This window comes from Cyprinodon variegatus, unplaced genomic scaffold (genome assembly GCF_000732505.1).
Source record: "Cyprinodon variegatus isolate N-32 unplaced genomic scaffold, C_variegatus-1.0 Scaffold126, whole genome shotgun sequence".
In the NCBI taxonomy this organism is placed as follows: Eukaryota; Metazoa; Chordata; class Actinopteri; order Cyprinodontiformes; family Cyprinodontidae; genus Cyprinodon; species Cyprinodon variegatus.
In genome coordinates, this window is record NW_015150579.1 from 956,719 (window position 1) to 983,067 (window position 26,349).

A 26,349-nucleotide genomic window follows, 5' to 3' on the forward strand; every position below is an offset into this window, starting at 1 on the left:
ACAGCTAAACAAACTTAAGTGATGCAGAGAGATCTCAACTCTTCTTTTCTAAAAGCATGCAATAAAGCAAAAACAAATAATTACTTTGTGCAAAACCACGGTTTAGGCTTGAAGCAAGCCAACAGGAAAAATAAGATAGACTATATGGAGGGTAACAGGAGTTTCTCTGGTTAACAGTCACACTCCCTTGTAGCTTTAGCAACAAGCCACTTTCCTTGTACCGCCATAAGTTTTTAATAAGGCTGATTCCCAGCAGAGCTCATTGCCCAACCTTGTGCCGAGCGCCTCTCCAACATTTTCCATGACATTTCAGAAATGTTCCGTAAAGGGCAGCAGAGTTTGTATAACAGCATGAAGCTGATTGAACCAGTCTCTATAATTGAAAGTGAATGGTTTGTGGATGTGCCAAGCTATCAGCATTTTGGGTGTGTTTTCTTCTGTCTAACCCTCGTAGGTTTGGACTCCTGCTCCTTGGCAGTCATGTGCATCACATCACTTAGAAATTCAATTTATCAGACTATTTTCTTTTCCCATACTGTTTCTAGTAACCAATTCTCTCAAAATGTGCCTCTGTAGTCTGTCGTTATCACTTTCTCAGCTGTTCAACCTGTCATAAAAGCTTATTAACTGTTTATCTTTTTCCACAACTGTCTAAAAGTATAATCACATGGCTGTTTGACATTTCCAGTGATCAACATTTAAAGAAATGAAATCCAGAATGTAAGAAGGATATTACCGTCCTCCTAAGCTGTTGTCTCATTCCTTTTACTCTTATTTTGTATTTTATCTCATTCTCTAGAGTCGTCTTCACTCCATCTTGATCCATATTTTTGGGATCCCCTGTCTTGGTGCTCCATTTTTCATTTTTGTGCTGTCCTTAGCCTAATAAAGACAGAAACAGTTTCTTGTTGTCTACCACCCAGGGGCATTCAAGGGTCACACACTGTCTTAAACTTTCAGTCACAGAGGAGAATCCGTTTTTTTTTTCTGCCTCTATGACAGTCTTAGATCATACTGAAGAAGTTTATGTGTCTGAAATAATCCAAAATAGAAAGTCTTATCTTGACGGTCAGAGACTCTGTTTCTTTTATTTGCAAGCGAGTAAATAACTAAAAGTAATGAGAGACATGGTCGTGAGTTATGTAGACACTGAAATAAATACCTCCATTTTGAGAGTGTAAGGGGTGTAAGGATCATGAACAGGAACATAGCTAAGTCGGAGACAAAACAACAGGAGAGACTGGCATGAAAAAATGAGAAACAAGATTAAATGAAGGTGTGATCATGAGGAGAGGAGAAACAGCTGAAATCATTGAAGAGAAATAGCTGAAGGAAGAGACCAAATCAGCAGAAGCCAAAAACATTAGGAAAATATCCATCTGAAAATATCAAAATAGACAGAATAAGTTTTGTTCACTTGTAAAACATTTGAGTAAGTGTACAAACCACTGTATTTTTGGTCCCCCTCCCCCCTCAAATATGCTATATAAAAACATGTTAAAAAATCAAAACAACTAATTTAACATCACTTTCAGTTTTCAACTACAGGAAAATGTGCGATAATATGAGCTGAAAGGTCATCATTTAAAAAGTCTACCACATGATAAAAATATAATTTATCCAATTATGAAAATTGTGAATGAAATAAAAAATAAAAGAAATTGGATGTACTAACCTGGAAAGAAAGGGAATGTAAACATCATGACAAAAGGCTGGGTTTATGTTGCTAACTTGAATGCTAACCAGATTTACATTACATGTAATGTGAGTCTGGAGTTTAAATTTCAAGCTAACTGCACGATAAGGAGGGAGGGGAACGTGGGCTAACTGATCAAGGCAAGGCAAGGCAAGTCAAAATTTATTTGTATAGCACAATTCAGTACAAAGACAATGCAAAGTGCTTTACATGATTAAAATATAGGAAGATAAAACAGAATCAAAGCAAGTAGGAAAAAATTAAATAAAAAATGCAGAAACAGATCAGTACTGTATTCAACCATGCACTGTTCCACGTATCGTTTTTATCGGATCAATACAGTTATCCTCTATGTTCACGCACTATGGACTCACAGATTGAAGGCATTGCTTTCAGCTTCATCAGGAGGGGACAGGGAAAAAGGCACAGTGTTGGTAAGTGGCAGGATTTAAAAATCTCCCCTCTCATCGCATTTAAGAAAAGTTACAGACCACAGCTGTAAAGGCAGCTAATACTAGCAGTAATGGGTACATATTTAGGTTTATATATATGAGATAAAAAACCAACTCACAACTCAATATTTAACAGGGTGTCCTATTTGTAGCTAACTTTACTACCAAGAGGACATATTTATCTAAAAACAGCTTGAATTTGTCTAAGGGCTTATTTTTTGGTCACAGGACGAATCTTGCTTAGGGGATCCAAATATATCTTTAAAATACAACTTATGACTAACTTTCACAGCTTATGTGAAATAAAAAAATAAAAAAAAACTGAAAAATCTATTGATGTTGTGAGTAGTTTGAAATAGTTTTATTTCCTATTTCCATCACATTAAACTTGCACACAGCCTGGTGTAATTTTATCAACATTAGCTCTCTCTGGGATTTAAAAAAAGTATTCTAATTCATATATAAGTGAATTAAAAAACAACATATGCATCCAAATAAAGAGATTTTTTTTGATTCTGGACTTGTTCTTTCTCTGAATGGGAATCATACAAGTATAAAATCTTAACTCTTGATATTGTTTAGCAGCAATGTCCAGCTGAAAAGCCTAACTTATGTTCCATTGAAAAGATTAAGATGTTAACATTACGCAAAGTAAAACCTACACCATATCATATGGGGCAGCTAAGGCGTGGTACATCAGATCAAATGTGCCTCCAGCGTTGTTAAGTTAGAGCAAGGGTAAATACGGGTTATACCTGCCAACTCAGCACAAAGCCTCCCTCCCTGTCTTTATCTCTTTGTAGAAAGGAAGATCAAAGCTCCGCCAGAGGATTCACCACATCAGTGAGCTTCCAAGATGCACATGGATATGCCATTCTGTTGCCAAGTACTGCACTGAAATACCCGAGAGCACGTACAGCCTCCTGTGCTTCCATGTGTGCTACCTTAACAGTTCATTTTATCATCTCTGCTTCAGACATGAAGATTTGATTATAAGCATGTTTGAAAACACTTGGCTTCATGTGGTGAATGATGATTAGACTTTTGAAGGAACCAGACGTGCTAATGGTCTGCAGCTTTCATCAGTAATGAGGGAGGCAGGGTCAAATTGGGGAGCGCAGTGTGTTACTTCAGATGAGACTCTCAGGATCAAAGGTTCTTCTGAGCTTAACATGCTTCTCTCTCTCTCACAGCCTGTGCATCTCTGGATAACCCCAGACGTCCTTGGATCACCTTTGCCCCACCCACACTCAGATAAAGATGCAGGGAAATGCAGAGGACCTGTCAAAGTCTCTTAAACTCTTAAATCCACCCAGTATACAGCAGAGAGGTGAAGTCGGTTCGTTACCAAGGCAAAACTGGTTGAACTCACAAAACTGCATTTTGTTTTTAAACTTATTTGATGATGTAACAGAAAATGTTATTTTCTCACTACATACCTACTGCTTATTTTACTGACTATAACCCCATTTGTTTTTGTTTTTTTTTTCCTACACAAAATAAATACACAACATTGCAAATATATTTCTCAATTTTGTCCGTTTCCAGCGTCAGTTTACTTGGATTAATCACCACATCACATCTGAATAATTTAGATCTTAGCCAACAAGTAGAGACTTTACTTTGGGATTTTGGAAAAGTCCTTGATGAGTCACTTGCTGTTTCTGTTAAACCTATGTTATGAGTCAAAATCACAGCAGTGACACAAACCTCACACTCAGCTAGTTTTTTAAAGATGGGTGTGATGTGTATGGGTGAGAATCCACACCTTTGAATCTTTTGTCACTTACCTAAGTGTCTTATTCATGCATCAGTAGCTGGGAAGTGTATGCGTAGGTATTCTCTGGAGCGAACATCAGCCTGTAGAGGAGGAGAGTGAAATAGAAAGAGGGGAACAGGAAGAGGAATAGCTTTTTAGAGTCTAAACTAGATTTTTTCACATCCCATCCCAAATGAATCTTTGAAATGTACACATTATGAAAAGAAAAGCGTAAGGGTTCCATACTTGGACCCTAAGGATTAAACAATTAGGCTGTTATGACAAGAAAAATGCATTTTTTTAAAACAAAATATGAGGAAATAGTTATGTTTCAAGCTTCTGAAGATCTATCATCGGTATGTTTGTATCATGCTGCGGTGGGAGGACCAACCTAATTTCTTTTCTTGTTTTGCTTTGCTATCCATTGAAAATTGTCACGAGAATTCAGAACTCGTGTTTAACTTTAGGAAAAACATGTAATGTTTTCATAAGAACTACAATTTTAGATTGAAATTAAAAAAATGCACCAAGTAACACAGTATCACTGCAGAGCCTCAGATGTTTTGTCTTCCAGCGCTGCTATGACCCTTCTGGAAATAGTGCTGCTCCCTTTGCCTCCCTTTTCACCTCTCTGTCTATAGAAGTTGTATAAAAAGGCAGCTGAGTGACTGAAAAGGCACAAGACTCCAGGTATAGATGGTATCTGTAACAGACTCCTGAAGAACTGAGCATAGATTGATCCTGTGTTGTTGAAGACCTTCCTTGTTTCAGTACCAACACCACTCAGCCACAAGTCCTCAATAACTAATCAGTTGTTCCCTCACATCCCAGATCACGAAGGTCTTAGATAGACTCCTGTCGGCCCATCTTAATGCGGTCATAAAACGGGACTGATGGACCCAGTATTCAAGGTGAGACAACCAGTAGGAAAGTAGAAAAAGTTTATTAAAAACAAAACCATAAACAAACAGAACTGAAGTGCAGGGTTGTGGATCTGCGACCACGGCGACTGCAGAAGGGGGGCCAGGGCACCGCTCAATCACTGACACTCAGAAGGGAGAAACACAGGTAAGTGACCACAATCATCTGACAGGAGATGACCATCAAAGTGAATCATTACCTGGTTTAAAAGTTCAGTCCATCCTCTCAATAATAGGCAGGAACAGCCAATGCATTGCTAACTAGATGCGGCACTGAGCCGCCCATAGTGCCCCCTGATGCTGCAGCCCCAGAGAACAGGCAGGAAGCCGGTCCAGGTCAGGGGAGAACAGATCAGGCAGGAACAGTTAAGGGATCCATGAGTTCTCTGCTCGATCAGAGGTTCTGACCCAAACAGGAACAGAGGGATCCAGGCTTCCAGGAATCCTCAGAAGGCAGGTACAGAGTCAGATAGGTCCAGAAGTGTGCCCAGACTGACACACACAGATGCAGACAGGGGAACTGCCTAAGGCATGTTCAGAGTCCTGTGTGCGAGCAACCAGCTCAGACAAAAACGCACAGACAGGCAGAATCCAGCAGGAGTGCAAAAGTGGTTCAGAACAGATCAGGCAGGGACAGACAGGGCCAGTGGATGAGAGGGAACGGAATCAGGCAAACAGAATCAGTAGAAAGGCTGAAACACTCTCACCACTGGTTAGGGAATTAACTCACCTGAAGACACTAGAGCCAGAATAATCTCCTTACTGGAATAGGGGAGATAAACCCTTGACTAACTTAAACTTATGAAAACAGAACCTAAAGACATCTAACAGGGAACAAACAAACAGCAAACAATTATCTGGCCTGGAAAGCTGGAAATGAGCCCAGTATAAAGTAAAAGACGCAGGTGGATGAGATAAGTGATAATTGGAGACCAGGCAGAGTTAGGCAGGAGAAAGGCATTAACAATTAAAGCCAGCTATCAGGGCAGATCATGACAAATGCACAAACAAGCAGCTATCAGGAACCCCTGCAGTTTTCTTACTGCTTTGGAGTTAAAGATGCCATCATATACTTTCTTCAACAAACCCACCGTCATTTAGACCAGTCAGACAGCAGCATGAGGATTTGATTACTCCGGTGCAATTTCACATGATTCAGTCTGATTTGTTTTTCAGAAAATCAAGAAGACGGGGGAGGAGGAATCAGGTATTTAGCATCACAGGAGCACCACAGGGGACAGTACTCTCACTATTTTGTTTTAATGTGTACACCTCTAACTTGCAGCACCAGACAGAGACGTGTCTTCTGCAGAAAAACTTTGATGACTGCAGTAATTGGGTTCATCAGAGAAGAACATGAAGTACAGGAAGCCAGTGAACCACTTTGTGGCATGATGTAGAAACAGTCGTCTGATCCTGAATATGAACAAAACGAGGGACAAGATTGCAAATTTCAGGAGAAAGGAGGGCAGTTCCATCACTATTAGTATCATAGGGGGAAAAGTGGAGTTGGTGGAGGAGTATAAATACCTTGATGTTCAGCTGGACAAAAGATTTGACCGGAGACACAACTGCGAAGCTATCTACAAGAAGGAACAAAGCCAACTGTACTTTCTAAGAAAGTACAGGTCCTTCAGTGTTTGCACCTGGATGCTGCATACCATATTTGTCTGGTGTGGAGAGTTTGCACACACTTGAAAGTCATAAGCTCTTTAGTTAATCAGAAAACAGCATCTTCATAAGAACGTTGAGAGGGCATGCTGAGATACGACAGATGAAAATAAAACTTCCTTGAAAATTGTTGTCTGATGAAGCTATTGCTTCCCTCAATTATACACTTCAGATGTATAACTAGCTAACTCCATCCACTAGACCAAGATCGTCAACCACTCTGTTCATCAGACCGGGTTGTCTCCCTAGGTAACAAAGCGAAATGTGTATGACGTCATCTGTGCGCCGGACTGGAGTTGTGATAAGTAGCCCGGGCCACAGGCGGTTACGCTCCACTCCTTCTATTCATTCAGCTAGTTAATCTGAATCGATAAATTCCATTTCGAGAGCGAGATCATCTGTGGTAGTAGCACTAGACATCTTCCACGCATGAGAGTAAAACTAGCAGCAGTTCAGCGGACAGGATGAATAAATGGTAGCTGTCTGGTGGACAGTGATTCGCCTACGTTATGAATGCTGGCATACCATAAAGAATCAATTATGAACAGTTTAGTTTGTGCCTTCAACTCGTTGCCCATAGAAAGACGTTAAGTGGATATAACCTCACGGAATATCTTCAGAAAGGCTCCAAATTACACAAAACGTATGTGGGTGAGTAGAACATGATGTAATAACGTAAAATCAAGAGGCCAATTTAAATAAAAACGATGTTCCCCTTTAAGGAAGGAATGTAGAGGAACCAGCAAACAGTAACTGCAGAGGAGGAGTATAACTCCCAAACAGAACAAAGAATTGAATAATCAACTGATAGGTAGAAGGACCTAGAAGGGAGCTGGGGGAAGGAGACTGGCACAAGCCGGCAACAGAGAATAAACAAGAAATACATAAGTGCTCAAATACAACCAGAAAACAACTAGAATGACATAAAATGGAAATATCACCAATGACCAAGAAAACACAGAATGACATAAATCAAATTATTATTGAAAATTAAAAAAGAAAAGTTATACTGAAACAAACAGTCCAGAAAGGGCAGAATCATGACATTGTGAGATAGGGATATTTGGCGGAACAAGCAGTTCCACACTAAACCAGAGGGTGGCAGCAGTGACTATCGAAAGCCTCAGCACGGGACTCAAAAAGTCGAAAGGTGTTTTACTGAAGACAAAAACACAAGAAAAGGAAAGGTTGATGATTTTTTAAGCAGGATCAATTGAAAACTTGTGAAAAGAGGACATTTCTACCAAAGGTGCACCTCATGCCAAAGAACAATTCATTTAAATCTGGTAATGAAACAGATCATATGGGAGTTTTAGCTATAGTTATAAGTCACCAAATGGGGCAAAATGTAGTGCTTGGGAGAGTCTGCGCTCTCTGAGTGCTATTCTATTTTATTCCTGTTTCCAGTTCTTTAAGAAAAATCTTGATTCTATAACAACATATTCATACTGAGCTTCATTGTTTTATTTATTATTGGTTTTAGCTTAGCATCATTTGTTTCTGAATCTAGGTGTTAACAGGAGGTGAAGCAGCCCAGCTGTGCTTAACACACTGAAGCGTGACACTAGGGGTATTTATCCATAAATAGTCTGCACGTTTTTTAGCAGTGACAAGATGATCTCAGATGTTGTTTTTACTCCTTCCAGCCTGTTTTTATAAAAGGCTTGTAAGAATTTAAATCAATATTAAAAACCTGCATGGAAGGGAAATTTTGTAACACCGCCTTCAGTAGTGTTTTTACACTACTCTGTGCCTGGTGGCTAAAAATACTCTTATTTACATATTTCTATGCCATCCATAAAAGCTTATGTGGTAGTGGTTAGAGTGAAAACCACATGGGTACAGATTTCCTGAGTGGAGAGTGCCAGATTATTTTTGACAAATCCCTGCATTCTGCACAAAATAACCTATTAAAATGGATTAGCATACATAAATATCACTTATTTATATTATGTAACAGAAAAGTTTCTACTAGTTCCCAAAAGCTGTTTGAGATCAGGGTATTACATGCAGACTCATGCACAACTGCAGGGCTGCTTTGCTAAAGAAGTAGAAGGAAAATAGTTAATACTTTGTTTTCTGCACATCCTGCTCTTGGTTTGCCTACAGATGTTCATGTACCAACAGTGTGAAGATTGTAGAGTGAAAAAGATGGAATAAGAAACAGAAATTATTTAGTGCAGAAATAGGGCAATAAAAGCATATAAAAAGAATACATCAATATCCAGACACAGGAAGATAATGAATAACTCAACAGTAGACAATAATATGTTTAATCATAAAATAACATAATTTAAACCTTTTACCATTTCACTTAAGAGGCAGGTCATGTTTAATTTTTCACACCAGATAAATTATCTTAAAAAAAAAGTGAAAATTGCCCACCAAAATAAAAGCAAGAGTTTGAATTATCGTAATTATTTTAACTATTGTTAATAATTGACCAGACTTTCCGTCTACCCTAAGATGCATCTTCGTCTTCTCCAAGCTCTTTTACCCCAGAAGCATTTCACATGAATAACCACATTCTTAAAAGCAGGGGTTTTAAACTCAAGCCCTCTATGGTTGTATCCTTCAAGTATTGTATAAGTCCCTGGTCCAACTCAGTTACATCATGTGACTTACCTCCTCAGTAGGTAGTAAAGTTCTCCAGAGTTCTAAAATGACCCGATTATTTGCTCAGTGTGTTGAAACAGTGACACATCTAAAAGCTGCCTGACACTAAACCCAAACCTGGGCCAGACAATGGCTCAAGGACTGGAGTTTGACATCTGTGCTCTGAGGGGAAAACTTTAACTTGTTTTTTTCTGAGGCAGAAGAATGTATTAAAGATCAGCGCTGAGGCTCATGGCAGATAACAATGAGGCCAAACAATGGACAAAAAAATGCCAAATCATGAACAGTCCTAACAATAAGTTATATGGATGTCCCGATAAACTTTCTGATCCCTGATACAATATCCAATATTGCAACATTGACCCAATATGATATCAGCATGAATCATACATACTTTTAGTACTTATTTGGTAGTGTACAATATTAGGAAGGGTTGATCAAGTCATTAATCCTTTTCCCACAACCAGAACATAATAGTCAACGACAGTAGTAATGAGAAGAACTCAGCAATTAAATATTAACCCATGGGTTAAACAAACTCAATTTTTTTTTTTAAAAGCCTTTAACATTTTTTTTAATTATCATGATAAGGATGATAATAAAGGTTTGGTTTTTTCGATATCAATATGGAAATGGGAATTACTTTTTTAAAATAATGTTTCCGTTTTCCATCTGCTTTGCATTATGAACATGTTTGAAATCTAGCAAATGTTGACCTTAACAACTTCTAAAGCTAATTCCACCTCACTTCCTACTCGCCATAACAAACCTCGGTTCATAAACATATGTAGTTCCACTTAAATGTAATTTGACTAAATTAGATTATCAGTGTTTCTGTTTTATTCCATTTTGATATTACCTTCATTGGTCCTCTTTAAACTATTTGTTTTGTAGGTGTATTTAATCCGGTTAAATGTTACAAGTAAAGTTGCTTTAGTTAAATATTTAAAGCGATACTAAAGAACTTTCAGTTTTTGTTGACCTTGGTCAAAAGCTGTATTGTTTTGTCTACAGGAAGACAGCATTTTCCATAAGGAGCAGCATAATGCGTGGTAAAATCTGGATCTCCCACTCGCATGTGGTTAGATTCAACTAAATTTCTATTTCCAGTGGCTATGTGACAGAGGAATAGCGATAACGTAATGAATCTAACTGTGGCAAAACAATGTCAATAAGAAAATAAGAAAATATGAATATCAAGAATATCTCAGAGAAATTTATTCGCCACTGCTTCTGTCTTTATAACAAAATGGGGGAAGAGGGAAGTTAAGTATAGCGTAAAGCAGTCTGCACATTTGTAGATGTTTTTAGAGTTACTGCCTCCTTGCTCAAAGTTGTTGTTAGTTTCGGTGAAAGTGATACATACCCTCTTAGGCCATGACAGAGGTGTCATTTAACTAATTATTGACGTATAATCACGAAAGTTATGAAAATATTATGAAGTTTGAAAATGTAATTAGGGTTGGTTAAACATAAAGTTGATGGATTATGTTGTATTTTGAAAGAAGCTGATCAAGTCCATAATCTATGTGTGCGGTGTTTGTTGTCTGAAAATACCAAAGCCAAAGTTCACTCTTTCAACTATTGTTATATAATAAAAAAACGTATCATGCAGGTAACATAAGAACAGAGATCGAGAGTTGTTTGGCTAGTAGGCCTTTGGCTCTGAAGCAAAACTTTATTCCAATTCAACCGACACACATCTCCACAGAGTAAAGGTTTTGGTCCAGTGGTCTGAGGCAGGTCATTTCCCTCCATCACTGCTGAAGCTCTGAAGTTACAGCCACATGCTCCACTCCCCCCATCACTTGTAAATTCTGATTCAAACATATTTATGCTGTTTCCTCCCTCAGCAATTCACTTTACTCAACTTTTCTGTTTTTTCTGACCACATCTTCTCATCACTCACTATTCAAACTTTGTCTTTGGCTCTTGTCACATCCACCCCTGGGCAACTCTTAGGTCTCTTTCCAGCTCCTGACCCTACTCCCAATGGACAACCACAATCCAGTGGCGAAAGCAGCAGAATGTCAGACAGCTATATATTAACATTCCGACAGCCTCAGGGCCCTAAGGTGAGCTACACTCTAAATCAGTCAGGTTCCCGGAGAACATTCAGAAAAACCATACAACCTAACCAGCAGCTGATACGGGAGGAGCTAAGGTGTCAGTCTTCATGGATATTCTCCCTTTTTTGGTTTAGTGAAATAACTATTTTACAACTGTGGAAGTCCCTCTATGTTTCTGTTTTTTTCTTCAGGCCCATCCACTGCATTTAAATAAAGCCACATATTCTATGTCTAGACAACCAGCTGCACAAAACAGACATGAGTTGACCAAAAAAATGACCAAATAAGGTTACAAAATCTACAAACACCCAACAGATCTAAATGTAACATAAAAAGAAGAAGAAAGCTCAATACGAGAGTGCAAATTATTTAATTTAAAGCCATTTAAAAGGCAATGTCTATGTCAAGAAAGTCAGCTGTTCTACGCCAACTTAGTCTAGCCAAGTTAATTTAAATTTCACAGAGTTAAATTTAGTTCTAATTGGTTTCTTCCACTCTAGCCAGCTTTCCTGTACCTGTTGACGAAAGGATACAGCTAACGATAATGTCATTACCACCACTAATTATCACTACAGAGGTGATCTGTTGCAGGGAAATTAAAGTTGTAGTTTTTAGACACATGTGGCCTTTTATCAATGCCAGTGTCAATGTTAATGTCCATTTTTTAAATAAAGCCCTTTACACACAGCTTGTACCTGAATTAAAGTGCTGTACACTGAATAAATCAGCACCTAAATAAATACACAGATTTGTTGTCAGCTGTCATCAACCTCCCAGACCACCCAGGTCCTCTAGTTCAGGGATTCTCAGTCCCGGTCCTCAAGCACCACTGTCCTGTGAGTTTTAGGTATCTCTTTAAAGTCCGGCACCTGACTTGTATGAGGGGTAGATTAACAGGCACTGATGGCTACTGAGGAGCTCATGCAAACATTTAAAGCATATGTGCTGCAACAGAGAGATATCTAAAACATGCAGAGCAGTGGTACTTGAGGACCACTGTTCAAGTTCAAACCGACTTTATACACCCGGAACTAGAACCAAACATGGAGAAGCAGAATTTAGCTCCACTTATTTGGGAAAAAGTCCCAGAAGACTTTAAAAAAGCAGAAAATTTGATTATAATTCTTTAAGTCAAGTTAAAAGCCATTTGTTTAGAACTGCCTTTTGACTGTAAGAGTTAAATTGTTAACCAAGGTTTGACTTGATTATATTCTGCTTTCATCCATCCATAAATCCATCCATCCATCCATTTTCTACCATTTATTTGCCAGGGTCATGGTGGGGTCAGTGCCTATGCTCATGGGCAGGGCGCCATGTGCTCACACACTCACACCGAAGGACAATTTAGAGAATCCAATTAACCTAACAGTCATGTTTTTGGACTGTGGGAGGAAGCCGGAGTACCCAGAGAGAACCCCCACAAAAAAAAGGAAGAAAAGCCAAACAAAAGCAAAAAAAAAAAAATGCGCCACCGTACAGTCGCTTTTATTTTCCTTCTGTTTTTATTGTTTAATCCATGTAAAGCCCTTTGAATTGTCCTTGTACTGAATTGTGCTATATACATTAACCTGCCTTGCCTACAGTTTTCATAAAATCATCAATGCATTATCAATATTTGAATAAAACAAAGAAAACTGTAAAAAACACAGGACAGGAACTTTACAGAGTCAGAGCTTTTTTAAATTCCATGGAATAGAAAGGAGCTTTAAGATGTGATGTCAAATTATGTCTTTATTTTTAGGTGTCAGAGTAAGGGGAACTTAATAGAAATGCACACCACATTTTTCAGATTATGTTACTTTTAAAGGGTCCTCAAACTATGTGTTTTTTCTCCTTTCATTCTATAATATTTGCAGCTCCTGATGTTAATTGATCACATAAATCTGAATGAAACTTTTTTTTTTTTTGGTTATAATGCAACAAAATGTAGGGGGGAAAACCCAAGGGATATGAATAACCTCCAAAGGCATGTGTTGCAATCTTGAACATATTTTATACTTTGCTTATTAAAAAAATTGTTGACCTCTGCAGAGATGATGAATAATAATTACTGTTTTTTCATAAAAGCATGGCTTATAATGAGGCCCAGATATACTTAAGGAGAAGCTTTAACCTAAAGAGAAGCAGGCAAACAAGACCTCAAGCAAATAAGGAGAATGGAAGCAAGCACAGAAACTCTCCCAAGTTGTGCCTTTCTTTAAATTTTAATCTACGGCATACTAACAAATGAGGCAAATTGCTTACCACCGTGGCAGCAGTGAGGCAGAAAGGAAAATCCTTGTAAAGACAAACCTTTATACTCAGTTTCATCTGCCTTGCATATAAGTTTATTTGTGCATATTATCTCTGGTTGAACCGCAGCAGAGGTGCAATCAAAACCCAGCACCTCCATGGATGTGAATTATTCAGAGAAAGTAGATGGCACAGAGGGTGTACAGATGCAGAAAAAGCAAAAAAAAAAAAACAAACAAAAAAAACCACTTAAGTGAAAAAGAACAAAGCCAGAAGAAAACCTGCTGCTGTCAAAGAGTTAAAGAAACTGAACTTCTCTAAACCAAAAATTGGTTCGGACACACCACGCTCACACACAAGCTAATAAACATGTTTTTATCTTTGAGGAAGGAAGGATTCATAAGTAAATTCCTGCATTAGCAGACTATTGGTAAAAAAAAATCTAAACGAACACAAACACAAATCTTTAACTGTTAATTTTTTAGGTTCTTAGAAAAGCACCCCCAAAACATGCATCAGCAATATCTCCCTATATGCTCTTTGTGCTTCTTTCCGCTCCTCAATCTCTTCTATTCTGTGCATGCAGGCTCCTGGTTGCCCATCACTCACATTGAAAATCCATCTGTTTTTGCAATCTGGGAGCACAGCTGTAAAGCATTTACATTTACCGTTTCCCTGCTCAGTGCAGAAGGGGATGTATTGAAACCCAAAGTGGAGAATTTGAAACTCATACACACCCTCAAAATGGTCCTGCAGGAGTATGAGGGTTGTGGCATTGCCTTGCTGGCTCCTCTGCAGTAATCTGAGGCCATTTTATATCTAGTGTTAACATCTATATCGCAGATTAAAGCCAACAACCACCAGGACGTAGTGTGTCAGGAAATTATCAATGGTTTTTTTTGCTTGTTTCTTCCCCCACATCCTTCATAACGGATTTAACAGAAATGGAAGGCAAATGGAAAAGAAAGAGCATAATTAGTTGCTTCCACCTTGTACAAAGCACTCAGACAGAGAGGCAGACTACTCAGAGTAATATTATAAATGGATGTGTTCCCATCAGAGAATGAAGTGGACCAGGCAGTAATGGATCTAAACCTGGAATTAAGCAGTTAGACAAACCAATGATACAATACATGCAAAATATACATGCAAACATATTACATTTCGTCAATTTTAAACCGCAAAACTTTCATCTTACAGGTGCAGTAGTTAACTTTTGCAAACAACTATTTACTTAAACTGCTACTCTGTCCTGAGAGTAGAGAAAATAAACCGAACCAACCATTCAGAACCAGAAGGAATGCCGTAGCGATGTCAGTGAGGCTTGTGTACGCGCTGCTCACAGTCCTCCTCTGCAAGCTGCAAGCTCAAGATTACTGGTGTGCTGCAGCTGTGCGTCAATGTCAGGCATGTCGTTGTTTCTTCCATACCAATGAATTTTCCATAGCTGTTAACCTTCGCCATCACTATCCTAGCTTACTACCTTGTATCTTTACGGCAGGCTTCTTTGTCAAAGAGGAGCTGTGAAGGAAGGACTGTAACACAGCAGAGACCGAGGATGATCTGGGAGGTGTCCTTGCTCAAAACGTTCAGGCTAAGTCCACAGTTATTTTGAAATCACTACTGTAGCTTTAAAAGATGATAAACGGATTGTTTAACAAATATAAATGCAGAAAAGTTTGTAATCATTTTCAGCTCGACTAAGTTTGTGATGATCACTGAAAATGGGACTTAAATTTGAGGATGCTTGTAAACTTCACTTTTCCTCTCCTACCCAACTAGATATAGGTCTGAGCTCTGACTATGACAAATGATTAAATGCCATGATGTAAATCATTCCATTTTAGCTCTGGCTGTATGTTTCAGTTTGATGTCCAGATGGAGGGGGAACCCCTGAGCCTCTTATCTTTGGTTTAACCTCCAGAAGGTTTTTTACAGAATTGCTCAGTATTTATCTCCATCTATCATCCCATAATTCTGATCTGTTTCCTTGCCTAAGCTAAGGAAAGGTATTTCCACAGCATACTGCTGCCACCACCATGTTCGCATGTGAAAGTTATGGTCAGGGTGAGATGTAATGTTTGGCCTAAACATTTTATTTTGATCTCGTTCCCTAAACCTGAGCGGTGGTTTTGTGCAGCTCCTCCAGATTTTCCCCAGACTTCTTGGCTGTTTCTCTGATTAATACCATCCCCAGCCCTAGAGCACTGTGGCCTTGCAGCCAGAAGGTCCTGGGTTCAAATCCTGGCGTAGGGTCTTTCTGCATTAAATCCTTACATTAGGCCTCCCATAACCCTAATGCACAGCCAGTGGAGAATGGATGGTTCTACTGAAAAATGTGTTGAGAATTTTTTTCAAGCTACTGCAGCAATACCTATGAAGTCACTTAGCCTGTTTTATCAGTAACAATAACAGAAACTAAAGAGTCCTGCAGATAATTCTGGTGAATGGTGAACTGTAAACTGAACTGAATTCACAAGATCTAGTTTGAGTTTAACCTTAAAATGTAATAAACCTAAGCAACAGTTTATTACATTTCAAGGAAAAACTTTGAGTCTTTAAGTTCTCCTGTCATAATTAGGATAATCTTTCTAAAGCCAGCTTTAGGCCTCCTTGTGCACCATTAACTGATTGATAAAATGCTTCATCAGATACTGACAGAAGCACTCTGCTACACTGCTAAAGGATCGAAGATTGATGTATGTTTCTTAAATACTCATCTTTTAGTTTAGAAGAAAAGTCTAGAAGCTCTCAAGCTGTATATTTTTTGGGTTATTGCAATTAGGCTGGTGTAGCTGTAACCTGCATCTATTAAAAGTGCTTTTCAGTTTGTTTTACGTTGCCATTTTCTGCCGAAGCAAGCGGCTGGCCAGCTAATCACTAGTGAAGCATTCTGAAGGAAGTTTGTCAGGGAACATTAGCTTGAAGAAAATTAGCTTTCTGACAGACTGCTCTATATTACAGCCTTTAAGTGACTTCACTGGGAAAGGGAGCAAGGGAAAAGGCGTGTTTCTGTGGTGTTTTGTGAATACAGGGAAGAGCGATATGCTAACCAGAGGGATGAACACTAAAACAAACATGTTCTTTTGTCAGTAGGAAGAAGATTCACTTGTCAAACTATTCATTAATGATTTCCATGAATGAAAGTGAAAATAAATGGATTCAAAGTGAAGGTCTAAGATGGACAGCACTTGAAATTATTCATTCAAGAGTTCTGGTATTTTCAACAGAATAGAGAGAAATATAGTAAAATGATTGTACTGGAACTAACAGGCACCCTACATTAAAGTGGAACATTTTCCTTTAGTGCTAAAAGCTTAAACTGAAATCTAATATCCGACTATCAAGAAGTAAAAAATATATTCTGTGAAACTTACACATTACAAAGCAGTGTAAGAAATAAAATACATCATGTTTTTGCTTTTGTTTGGTCCCACTTCAGAGTTGTATGACCTCAGCAAATATAAAACATTGTTTTTAATTATATATTAATTATTTGTCAAGTGAAAAACCATCTAAATAAACCTGACTCAGCGTGAAGAGGTATGCACTTTTAAGTGAATAGGAGGTTGTGGCACCATAGCAGAGACAGATCCCAAAAAAAAAATGGTTAAGGAGAACTGTCGGCCCATTGTTTGTAAAATTGCTTTAATTCTGAGGGTTTTTCCAACTAGAGCTCCCGGATTGTCAGTCACGTTTTAGCATTTCAATTAGATTTAACTCCAGACTTTAACCAGGTCTCTTTAAGGCCTTTTTTAAACTTTTTTGTTAGCCCATTTAGAGGTGGATTTACTAGGATGCTTCATATCCTTGTTCTGCAGCATAACTCAAGCAGTCTCAAGCCTTTTTCTGTAATAGGTTCATTAGAAGTTATTCAAAACAACCTCTGATAGAACACACTCTTTTTTGTTGTTGTTGAAAAGGACATACGTTATTGCTGCTAGAGGCTCAATCTGCAGTGATAAAGAGTAAGCAAGACCGAGTCCCACTTTAGCATTAGGAGCTTTTTTAAAAAGCTTAAAAAGTGGCAACAGACCATAAACCCCCAGTTTAAGACATTAGATGCCCTTTATGAAGCCATTTTTTAATGTTTAGCCTGGCGAGCCTACAGGGAAAAACTTTCAACAAACTAGTTCTTAAGCTAAAATCCAATTTACAACTATTTTTCTATTTTTCTTTTGGTTTTAAGTTCCACTCTGCTACCACTAAGGATCCAACAGCAGCTATTTTTTTTTTTTATCCCAAGCTTCAGATGAATGAATTGATGCGATCAGATTATTTATCTCCCCCCATTTATCTCATAGAAGAAATACTCCCTTACATGACTGTTGATAGTTAGATTTTACACCCAGCTCAATTCTAAAAAATCTCAATAACCCACCGGATTGTAAAGGGATTATGCAGCTATGTGGATAAATATATCTGTTTCGCACAAACACGTGTTTTTTTCAATAAAAAACACCCACAAACACATTGATTACCTTTTGCTTCTGTGAGGCCTGTAGTAAATCTGCCACTATAAGGTTATCTATAGTAACAACACACCGGGCTTGACGTCAGCTTGGCTAATTACATTAACAAATCACCCTGTAAGTGAGCCATGCTTCATATGAAGGCAAATAACATCGCCTATTGATGCTGAGATGATGCCGGGCTCCGGGAAGCTCTGCGACACAAACTCACAGGGATGAGATTCATCACTGTAGATGTGACATGTGAGCTTCCCCTGTCTGCCCTCTACTTGTTACTCTCTACTGCCGTGATGATTGCAGAGGACCGGCCGAGGCAGATGTCTGCTTGTCTTTAACGTCCCTCACATGTTCGAGCGTGAGGCTCCGAGGCAGTGTGAGAATTTAATGGGGTGGGGGGGGAGCACCGCTGAGACAGGGTGTGAATTGGCTCTACGAGCGTGTGAGTGTTTTTAGTGGTTCCTCTATAAGATTCTGCTGCAGTGAATTCACACATCAGCCTTCACTGCAGACTCAAACCATGATGTCATCTTTTCCTTTCAACTTTTTGAATCCCTCAAGCTGCTGAGGGGTCGGCTTTATCTCGTTCTGGGGTGAAAGGAGTTTATTAGACGGAGGAAAGATTGTTTTTTTTCTTACTTTGCTCTTCCTTTACAATCATTCAGAGAGCAAAATAGCTTTAATTCAAAGAAGAAACATCACCTCCCTACAGCCTTGAAAATATATGAATCAATTATCAAAAATAAAAGTGCAGAATTCGTAATTTACAATAAAATACAATTAAGTCAAGCTTGAGTAATTGAATAAAGATAATCAATTGGGCTTTCTAAATGAAATGTATCATGTTATTTCTTCTCACAGCCATAAAATAGGCATAAAATAAACATCAGCAGTAAAGCTGACAGTGCTGATTGTTTAAGTAAATAAGGTTACAGTAAGCGTTTAATAACATAACTCTAAAATACAGGTTTGACAAAAAGTCGAAGTGGGAAAATACTATGATCACCTTACATTTGAATATCAGGAGTGTTCAAAGAACAGAGATTAGAACATCTTTGAAAAAATTTGTTTACAGCTGGTAAAATACATTTATAAGGTTTTTTTTAATCATAGTTAATGAATGAACAGTTGTTTTAAGAAAAGCACTTTTAAAACAAATAGAGATCATTTAGTGGAGGAACAAAGGGCTCTCCAGGCATTTGGATGAGAATTAAATGATGCAAAGTTTATGCTCTGGATGCAAAAGTCCCCAGATTGTAGCCCAATAAACAACGGGAAAATAAATGCTTCAGCTCATCCAAGAGAAGCTTTCAAACCGCCACGGATATCTCAAAATGACTAAAGAAAATCATTTTGCTTTACCAACCTTTCAGGTAGAAATATTTATCACCAGCAAAAGCCCTTTATTTCGCTTATATGTCTCTTCAATAGCAGCTAAAGCAGGATCTGCACCTGCTTTAGTGACTTAATGTGCTCCTGATCTATAACCTGCTGTGCATAACCTTGTGATGAACCACAACACGATATCTGATGGCAAAAAGACATAAAAGTAAGCAGCACCACAAAGGGGTAGCTCTCTATCTGCCCTTTTTGTTTTGTCTTCCTCACGTCTTTGATTATTTATTTTTTTTTACGAAGGTATTGTGACTTTGAAAATGCTGAGGAAAAGAAATGTGACTAAAACGCCAATGAATTCAGCACTTATCTGAGCTGGATATGTTCTGTTTACATCAGTTAAAACAGAAGCATAAGAGGCAGAAAAAAGTGTGTTTCAAAGAGAAACCCAGCTAGGCATGGAAAAACTGAAATAACCGGTTGGATGGAGTAAGGTGAACATGTCCCTGACGCGCATCGTCCACACATTGGATGAAATAAACACTAATATTCTAGAGAGGGGGTGGGGGTGGGGGTATTACTGCAGCTCCCCTTGAAATAAAACTATCAGCCTGATAGAGAGATGTGCTGTATGTTTATTTAAGTTCATGTTCCTATCCAAGAACAGCAGAAGCATAGCGCAGCCTAGTGGCTGCAAGACAAAACAACCCCGGGTGTTTTTGCTCACTACAAACAAACATAAGCATCCAAGCTGCCACCAGTTTGATTTTAGTTCACTCTAAATTTCTTGTTGACATTTGTGGATGTTCAGGTCTGGAAAAACACTTCAAAACTGATGGCAGTGATACATACTGCTAAAGACCCAGCTGCTAGTTTTATAACAGATAGATTAATGTGTCTGATATTATTTTTAACTACAGACAGAATAGAATAGAATAGAATAGAATAGAATCGAATCGAATAGAATAGAATAGAATAGAATAGAATAGAATAGAATAGAATAGAATAGAATAGAATCCTTTAGTGGCCCAGAGAGTGGACACTGAGGTAAAAAAATAAAATAAACACAACGAAAGAAAAACAAACTGTACATCTAAAGCAAATCCCTGAACATTTACTAAAAATAGTACATTCAGATGTCAAGTGATCACTGTTGTTATTCCAGACAGTTCATCTTTTGTTTTTGATAAAAGCTTTTATGAACAGTGAAATAATAACCACAGCTTCTTCTTTCCTTTAATTATTATTATGAGACGACACAAAAACCAATTTGTATGATATAACCAAACCAAATTAGGACCAAACAAGCTAACAGGTTTGCTGTAAAATAAAGGATATCTATGACAAAGCACCTCATGTCCACAGATAGGTAAGGTAAAGGATATATGATGCTAGGGGCCTTTTTTTAATCAAAGAAAAGACCATGAACTACAGTACATGGATACCAATGGGGTGGTCAATATAAATTATATTTTAGATATATAGATGACTGCCTGCTTTTGATACACTCAGTACAAATCAAAATATATTTAACTAATTTTCATAAAAAATGCCACTAATACTTAGCTACCCCCTTATGTTTAAACACACAAGACATGACCAGTAGTATATGAGCTCTTAAGTGGAAAGCCAAATGTGAAAATATTAACCTGAGGTCCTATTCAACAATACAATACATATAATTGAGAAGTTCATGTATTTCAGTAGGTGTTTTTTTCAGGGATAATATGTGGTAATCTATCAGCCTTGGAGCCAGAATCATTCTCAGAATCCCAATACACTTTTTCATGTAAAATGGGATCGTACTGCCTTCAAATGTTAGTACAGTCTGTATATTTGTGACGGGGTGTAAAAAGATCCACATGGTACCGTTGATGTTTTCCATACACAATCCCTTCTCTTCCACAAGCCTCCCAGGCCCTGTTAGTGAAAAGCTCTGCACAGCGTGATGTTCACACCGCCTCCCTTCACAGCAGTACGCCGTTACACAAGAAATGAGCAAGACTTTTCCCTCCGAAGCAGCTGAACAGTAGATCAGGCTTACAGCAAGGTGTTGTTTCACTGACCTGACGAACTCTAACAGAGAGTGTTAGGGTGCATGTTACCTGTCTGATAGGCTCAGGTACTCGGTAGCGGCAGCAGGAGTGTGTGAGGCGGACAGCTGTTTCCAGGCTGATCTTGTGACCCACAGAGACGTAAACCGGTTTGGAGCTCTTATCGTAGCTTCGCAGAGCCTGAAAATGAAGACAAATATCTCCTGTAACTTGCAACTGTTATCATTCTTAAAGCAATCTGACTTTAGTCCAGCTGGCTATGCTTTGAAATAAGGCCGCAACAAAGCACTGCAGTGCTTTAAAGCTTCTATTCTATTTTCTTTCCTTGTTTGTTTTGTCCTTTGACGTACCTTTCCGAGTACTTTGCCGGAGGCAACGGTGAGGGGAAAACTGTCTCCTCCTTTTTGCAGAGCAGCAATCTGTGGAGGCAGAGACACAGAAATCAAAGTCAAAAGACGTGTGCAACATGACACGACAAATAGCAGCGGAGGGAAGATAACCGTTAAATCGGAAAGAATGAGGAATGACACTCTCTGGCTTTTTTTTCTGGAATCAAGTGACCTGATTTTGAGGTTTAGCTGCAACCATGCTTCAACATCTGATAACAGAAAAACTCAGAGTTTGTCCTGCTTGGTAAACTATGACCCAAAACTGTTTTACATGGAATGAAAGGGGGGAAAAAATGTTTCCTTTTTCTTCTTAAAATTAAATATCTGGAAGAGGTCACTAGTTTTTTTTAATACACAAAAAAAAAATCCTATTTTATCATTTATTTTATCATTATTTATAAAAAAAAAAAGAACTACATATAGTTGTTTCTAAAAGTTGCCGAATTAGTAAACATGGTGTACATTATGAACATTAGGGAAGAGGGAGACCAAGGCAACAGACAGATCAGAGAAAAAGTTGTGCAGAAATTTAAAGCAGGGACATGTGATAAAAACAGTATATACTTTCTTTTTTATTTGTTTATTTTGTTGTCCTTTTATTTATTGTTCTGCATCAATTTGTGTTGTGATAAATAAATTCCAATGAAATACACTAATGTTCTTAGTTATAAGGTGACTAAATGTGAAAAGGATTGTGAATATAATTGCCAGGTTGTACTGAAAAAAAAATTTATGAATGGGAAATGTTGCTTTGCATTGCAAAAAACTGTCTTAAAACAATCTAAAAATGTCTATTTAATGAAGATTTGTTTATGCACCGAAAAGAGAAAGCTCATTTAAAGCAAGCAAGTAACAAATCTTTTTTATTTATTTTTCTTAACATTCAGGGTAGTCCCATTCTATCTTATAATATGACTCCTTAATATAACTACTAGAAATCTAAATTTCCAGGTGGTAGACAGTATTGACTGAGGTCCAATCCATCACCAGTATCAGCTAAACCAAACTCCAGCTGACTCTATTCATCCTTGTTTTCTTTTTGCATTTTGTCCACAACATTTAAACCAGTTTTATTGATATAGTACATTAAAATCTTATCTAATTTAATTTTAAAGCTTTTGCAGATTTTTATCTGAGAAAGGTCCTAAAGCCATAATATAAACTTGCATTACTAAATGGGGTATTGATCAACTTTGTGGAACAATCTAACAATTTATTTGTCTCAACAAATAAAATCACATAGAGAAAATAAAATATTTTTTGGTATTGATTCAGATAAATTAATAGCATGTGTCACCCTTGATAGAAATTTTGCATTGCAAATATCGAAGTTAAAAAGTTTCCTTTGTAAATTAAGCCAATAAATAATGTGCTTCCTGCTTTAAGCTACATTTTTAAACCTGCAAAAAAAAAGCCATTCAGGGGCAAAATCTATGTAATTTACTTATCTTTATTATATGTGACTGAAATGAGCATGTCCTATTTTCCTATATCCTGTATTAAAGAAATTATTTGGATATTTCACTTTTTCTTTAAAAGGAGAAAAAAAGAAAACTCGAACACAAATAGGACTTAAATACGACCTCTGCTCGGGCTAAAGTTTTGCTCTAACAGTCAAAGAGATGGTGCAAAGTCAGCCGTAGCGATGCGGGCTGCTGTTGACAGGTGCACTGTGTGTTTATGGGCCAGAGCGATGAAGGGAGTTTAGCCTCCATGATGGATGGACTGTCTGCTCCACTATGACTGATTACAGCAAGCAGCCAGCAGAAGGAGGCAGGAGGGCTGTCCAATCCAACCTGGGATGGGTCCAACAGTGTGTGAGATAGATGACTGCCTGCTTTCTATGAGTGTGGAACAGGACAAATGCCAGAGGAGAACAGAAGTCAGAAAGGCGGAGCAGGTCATAACGCACCAGCTGAAGTTACAGCTAGGCTATTAATAATGGCAAAGAAGACTAATTCAAATAGAAATAGAAACCATCCGAAAACATACAGTATCCTACTGATGTTTTAATTCAGTGTCTGACCTCAAGCACTCCAGCAGATTTAAAAATCTATTAAAGTCTTAACTACTGTGGCTACAGGAAGTATTCACATCCCTTTCAAGTTTTCACTCTTTGTTTCATTGCAGCCATTTGCTAAAATAAATAAAGTTCATTTTATTTCTCATTAATTCAGCATTCATTTTACATTCATTTTTGTGACAGAAAAAATACAAGAAGGTGGAAATGTTTGCAAATTAATTACAAAAAAACTTTTTTTGCTTTTAGCAGATGGAAGCAATGAAACAAAGTGAAAAAATGAAAGGGGTCTGAATAATTTCCATACCCACTGTAAATCAGAGCTCAGCTGAGTTGATTGTAATGAACTCATCAGAACTTACAATTACTTCCTTTTAAACTGTCTTTTGCAGTGTTAGTGTTGCTTACATTAATATTGCACTGGTGAAATTTTCAAAATATATTCTGCAGCTTCTACAGACAAAAAAAAAGGCTTCCAAAAGTGATTAAGCTCTCAGAAAAGGTCATGGTCAGCAGAGTTGGGAGCACATCAAACAAGTAAGCAGTCAGATTATGTAAGCTAAGCCCAGACTGTAAACAAGGAGTTTTAAAGCTTTTCTTCAGAGGCAACAAAATGTGGTTTCATGTAAGGATTTTTTTTTTTTTTAATCAAGGAAAAGGTGGTTTAATACAGGTGCCAAATAAACTGTTAGGTTGTGAATTTAAAAAAATCGTAATTGCAATACCATCACTAACACCTGTAGAATTTGTTAAACAGAACCTAACTGACAAAATGAAGCAGCCTAAAAGATAAAAAAAAAAGTAAAACATGACGCCAACAAACATATTCAAGAAAAGATGAGGAACAACTCAGCTGACATCTATCTGTCAGGAAAGAATATCCACAAATGGGGAAATAATAAATCAAAGCTTCGAAGGAATAAGCTGCCCGACCAAAAGTCCTCAAAGAACACAGAGAATTTATCCAGGAGGGCAAATAGAAACTGAAGCAGATGGAGCAAATATGGTGCACTTTCTGACCAAAAACAACATAAAGGCCCAACTGGACAGTTAGCCAAACACATCTGGATGATCCCAAAGTTTTTGGGAAAATAATATTCTTTAACTTGAGTTTGACTAAGTCCTGCTATAGTTTAACTCCAACTCATTTTACAGCCTGAGATGTGCCCCTACTTCGTTTTACTGAACTATTTCTCTCTATTGGGAAGTTATCTGACCCTTAAATCTTACTGTGCAGAATAGATTTATGCATCCGTATTTATCCAGTGGAGATCCCATAATTCCTCATTTAGTTTTTAAATGGCTTATTTTCCTCAATCTAGAAGGGACCCTTTTAAGGTTTGTATTTCACACATCACTCCACCACAAATTTTCCATAAGCTTCTCAATCGACTCTGGATGTGCCAAAAGACAAATTAGTAAGGCCCTCAGGGAGGAGCAATTAGAAAGAAATGGATGGGGAAGCGAGCTCTAAAATTTCATGCAGAAACTAAATTAAAAGTTAAAAGCTCGAGCCCAAAGATGCAGCATGGATATGGGACTCCAATGCTACTTGATACTGACAGTAAAGGAGAAGGCAGTATTTGGACAGACATATGGAGAGATGTTTGAAACGTTATGCTCTGGGGAGACTGTGATCCTTGTAGAAGATGATCAGATTCATCCCGTCAGAGGAGACGAGATGCTATTTCCGATGAGGGAGCCACCGACACTAATTGAGGGAGATAGAGACACTCATTCAGAGGATTCAATTAGAACCCTACAATGCTGCATGAAGGGTGTTTTAGGCATTAGTGGAGTGTGTGTGGCCCCAAATGGAATCAGCAGTGGCTCATATGGCACTGTTCTACAGGGTACCTTGTAAAGGTATTCAAAGCTTAGGAACTTCTTCGCGCTGTGGCATGAAACTAACAGAGTCCAAGACTGTTGGGACTAAATCTCATGTCTTTGAAGGCCTCAGAGGTTGCTTTAGGACCATAAATGAACAAATGCCATTGTAAAGACTAGGAAACATAAAGGGAAAGTCAAAGATAAGATCGCGGAGAAGTTTAAATCCAAGTTAAATCTTATTAAACAAGCTATACCAAGTTATCAACTCAAAGAGCATCAATCAATCATCTGAAAATTGGAACCACTGCTGATGAATAGAGCTTACTTCATATAAAGGAACTAGACGCCGAACCATTAGTGAAGGCAAAAAACACAACCACAGAACTACAAAGTCATAGCCATCCACTTAAACTGACAGACTGGGCAGGAGAAGCATTTAGCGAAGTAACCAGGATGAGGTTAGATAGAGGCTGAAAAGACTGGAAACTTGAGCAGAGGTTCCTCTTCCTGAGATTGACCCCAAACAGCACGAGGTACAGTGGAATAGGTTGGATCAATTCATGTGCTAGAATGGTCTCTAATAATCCTAATCCAACTGAAAATCTGATGAAAAGACTTTTTAATTGAAATTCCCAGATCCTTTCCATTCAATATGACTTATTTTCTGAGGATGAAATGGAAAAGAATCTCATGCTCAAAGCTTAGAAAAGCTTGGAGAGAGACATACACTAATCTAGAAGACTGCAGCAAAGTGGTAACTCAGTTGAGCTAAGGGCAAAATTGTGCCAGAGTTATCAGATTTAGATTTTTAAGAAAAGAACTTTTTTTAAAAAAAAG

General features: G+C 38.0%; 1 protein-coding gene across 2 annotated transcripts in view; it reads right to left on the minus strand.

Annotated features, from left to right (window-relative positions):
* The window catches only part of endov (endonuclease V), a 56,786-nt gene that overhangs the window by 17,145 nt on the left and 13,292 nt on the right, over positions 1–26,349 (minus strand). For both annotated transcript variants that reach the window (XM_015375795.1, XM_015375793.1), the window contains exons 6-8: positions 21,624–21,692; positions 21,325–21,453; positions 3,939–4,008 (exon numbers count right to left, since the gene is read on the minus strand). In XM_015375795.1, the coding sequence (XP_015231281.1) occupies positions 3,952–4,008; positions 21,325–21,453; positions 21,624–21,692 (255 nt within the window). In that variant the 3' untranslated portion in view covers positions 3,939–3,951. The remainder of the gene's footprint in view (positions 1–3,938; positions 4,009–21,324; positions 21,454–21,623; positions 21,693–26,349) is intronic.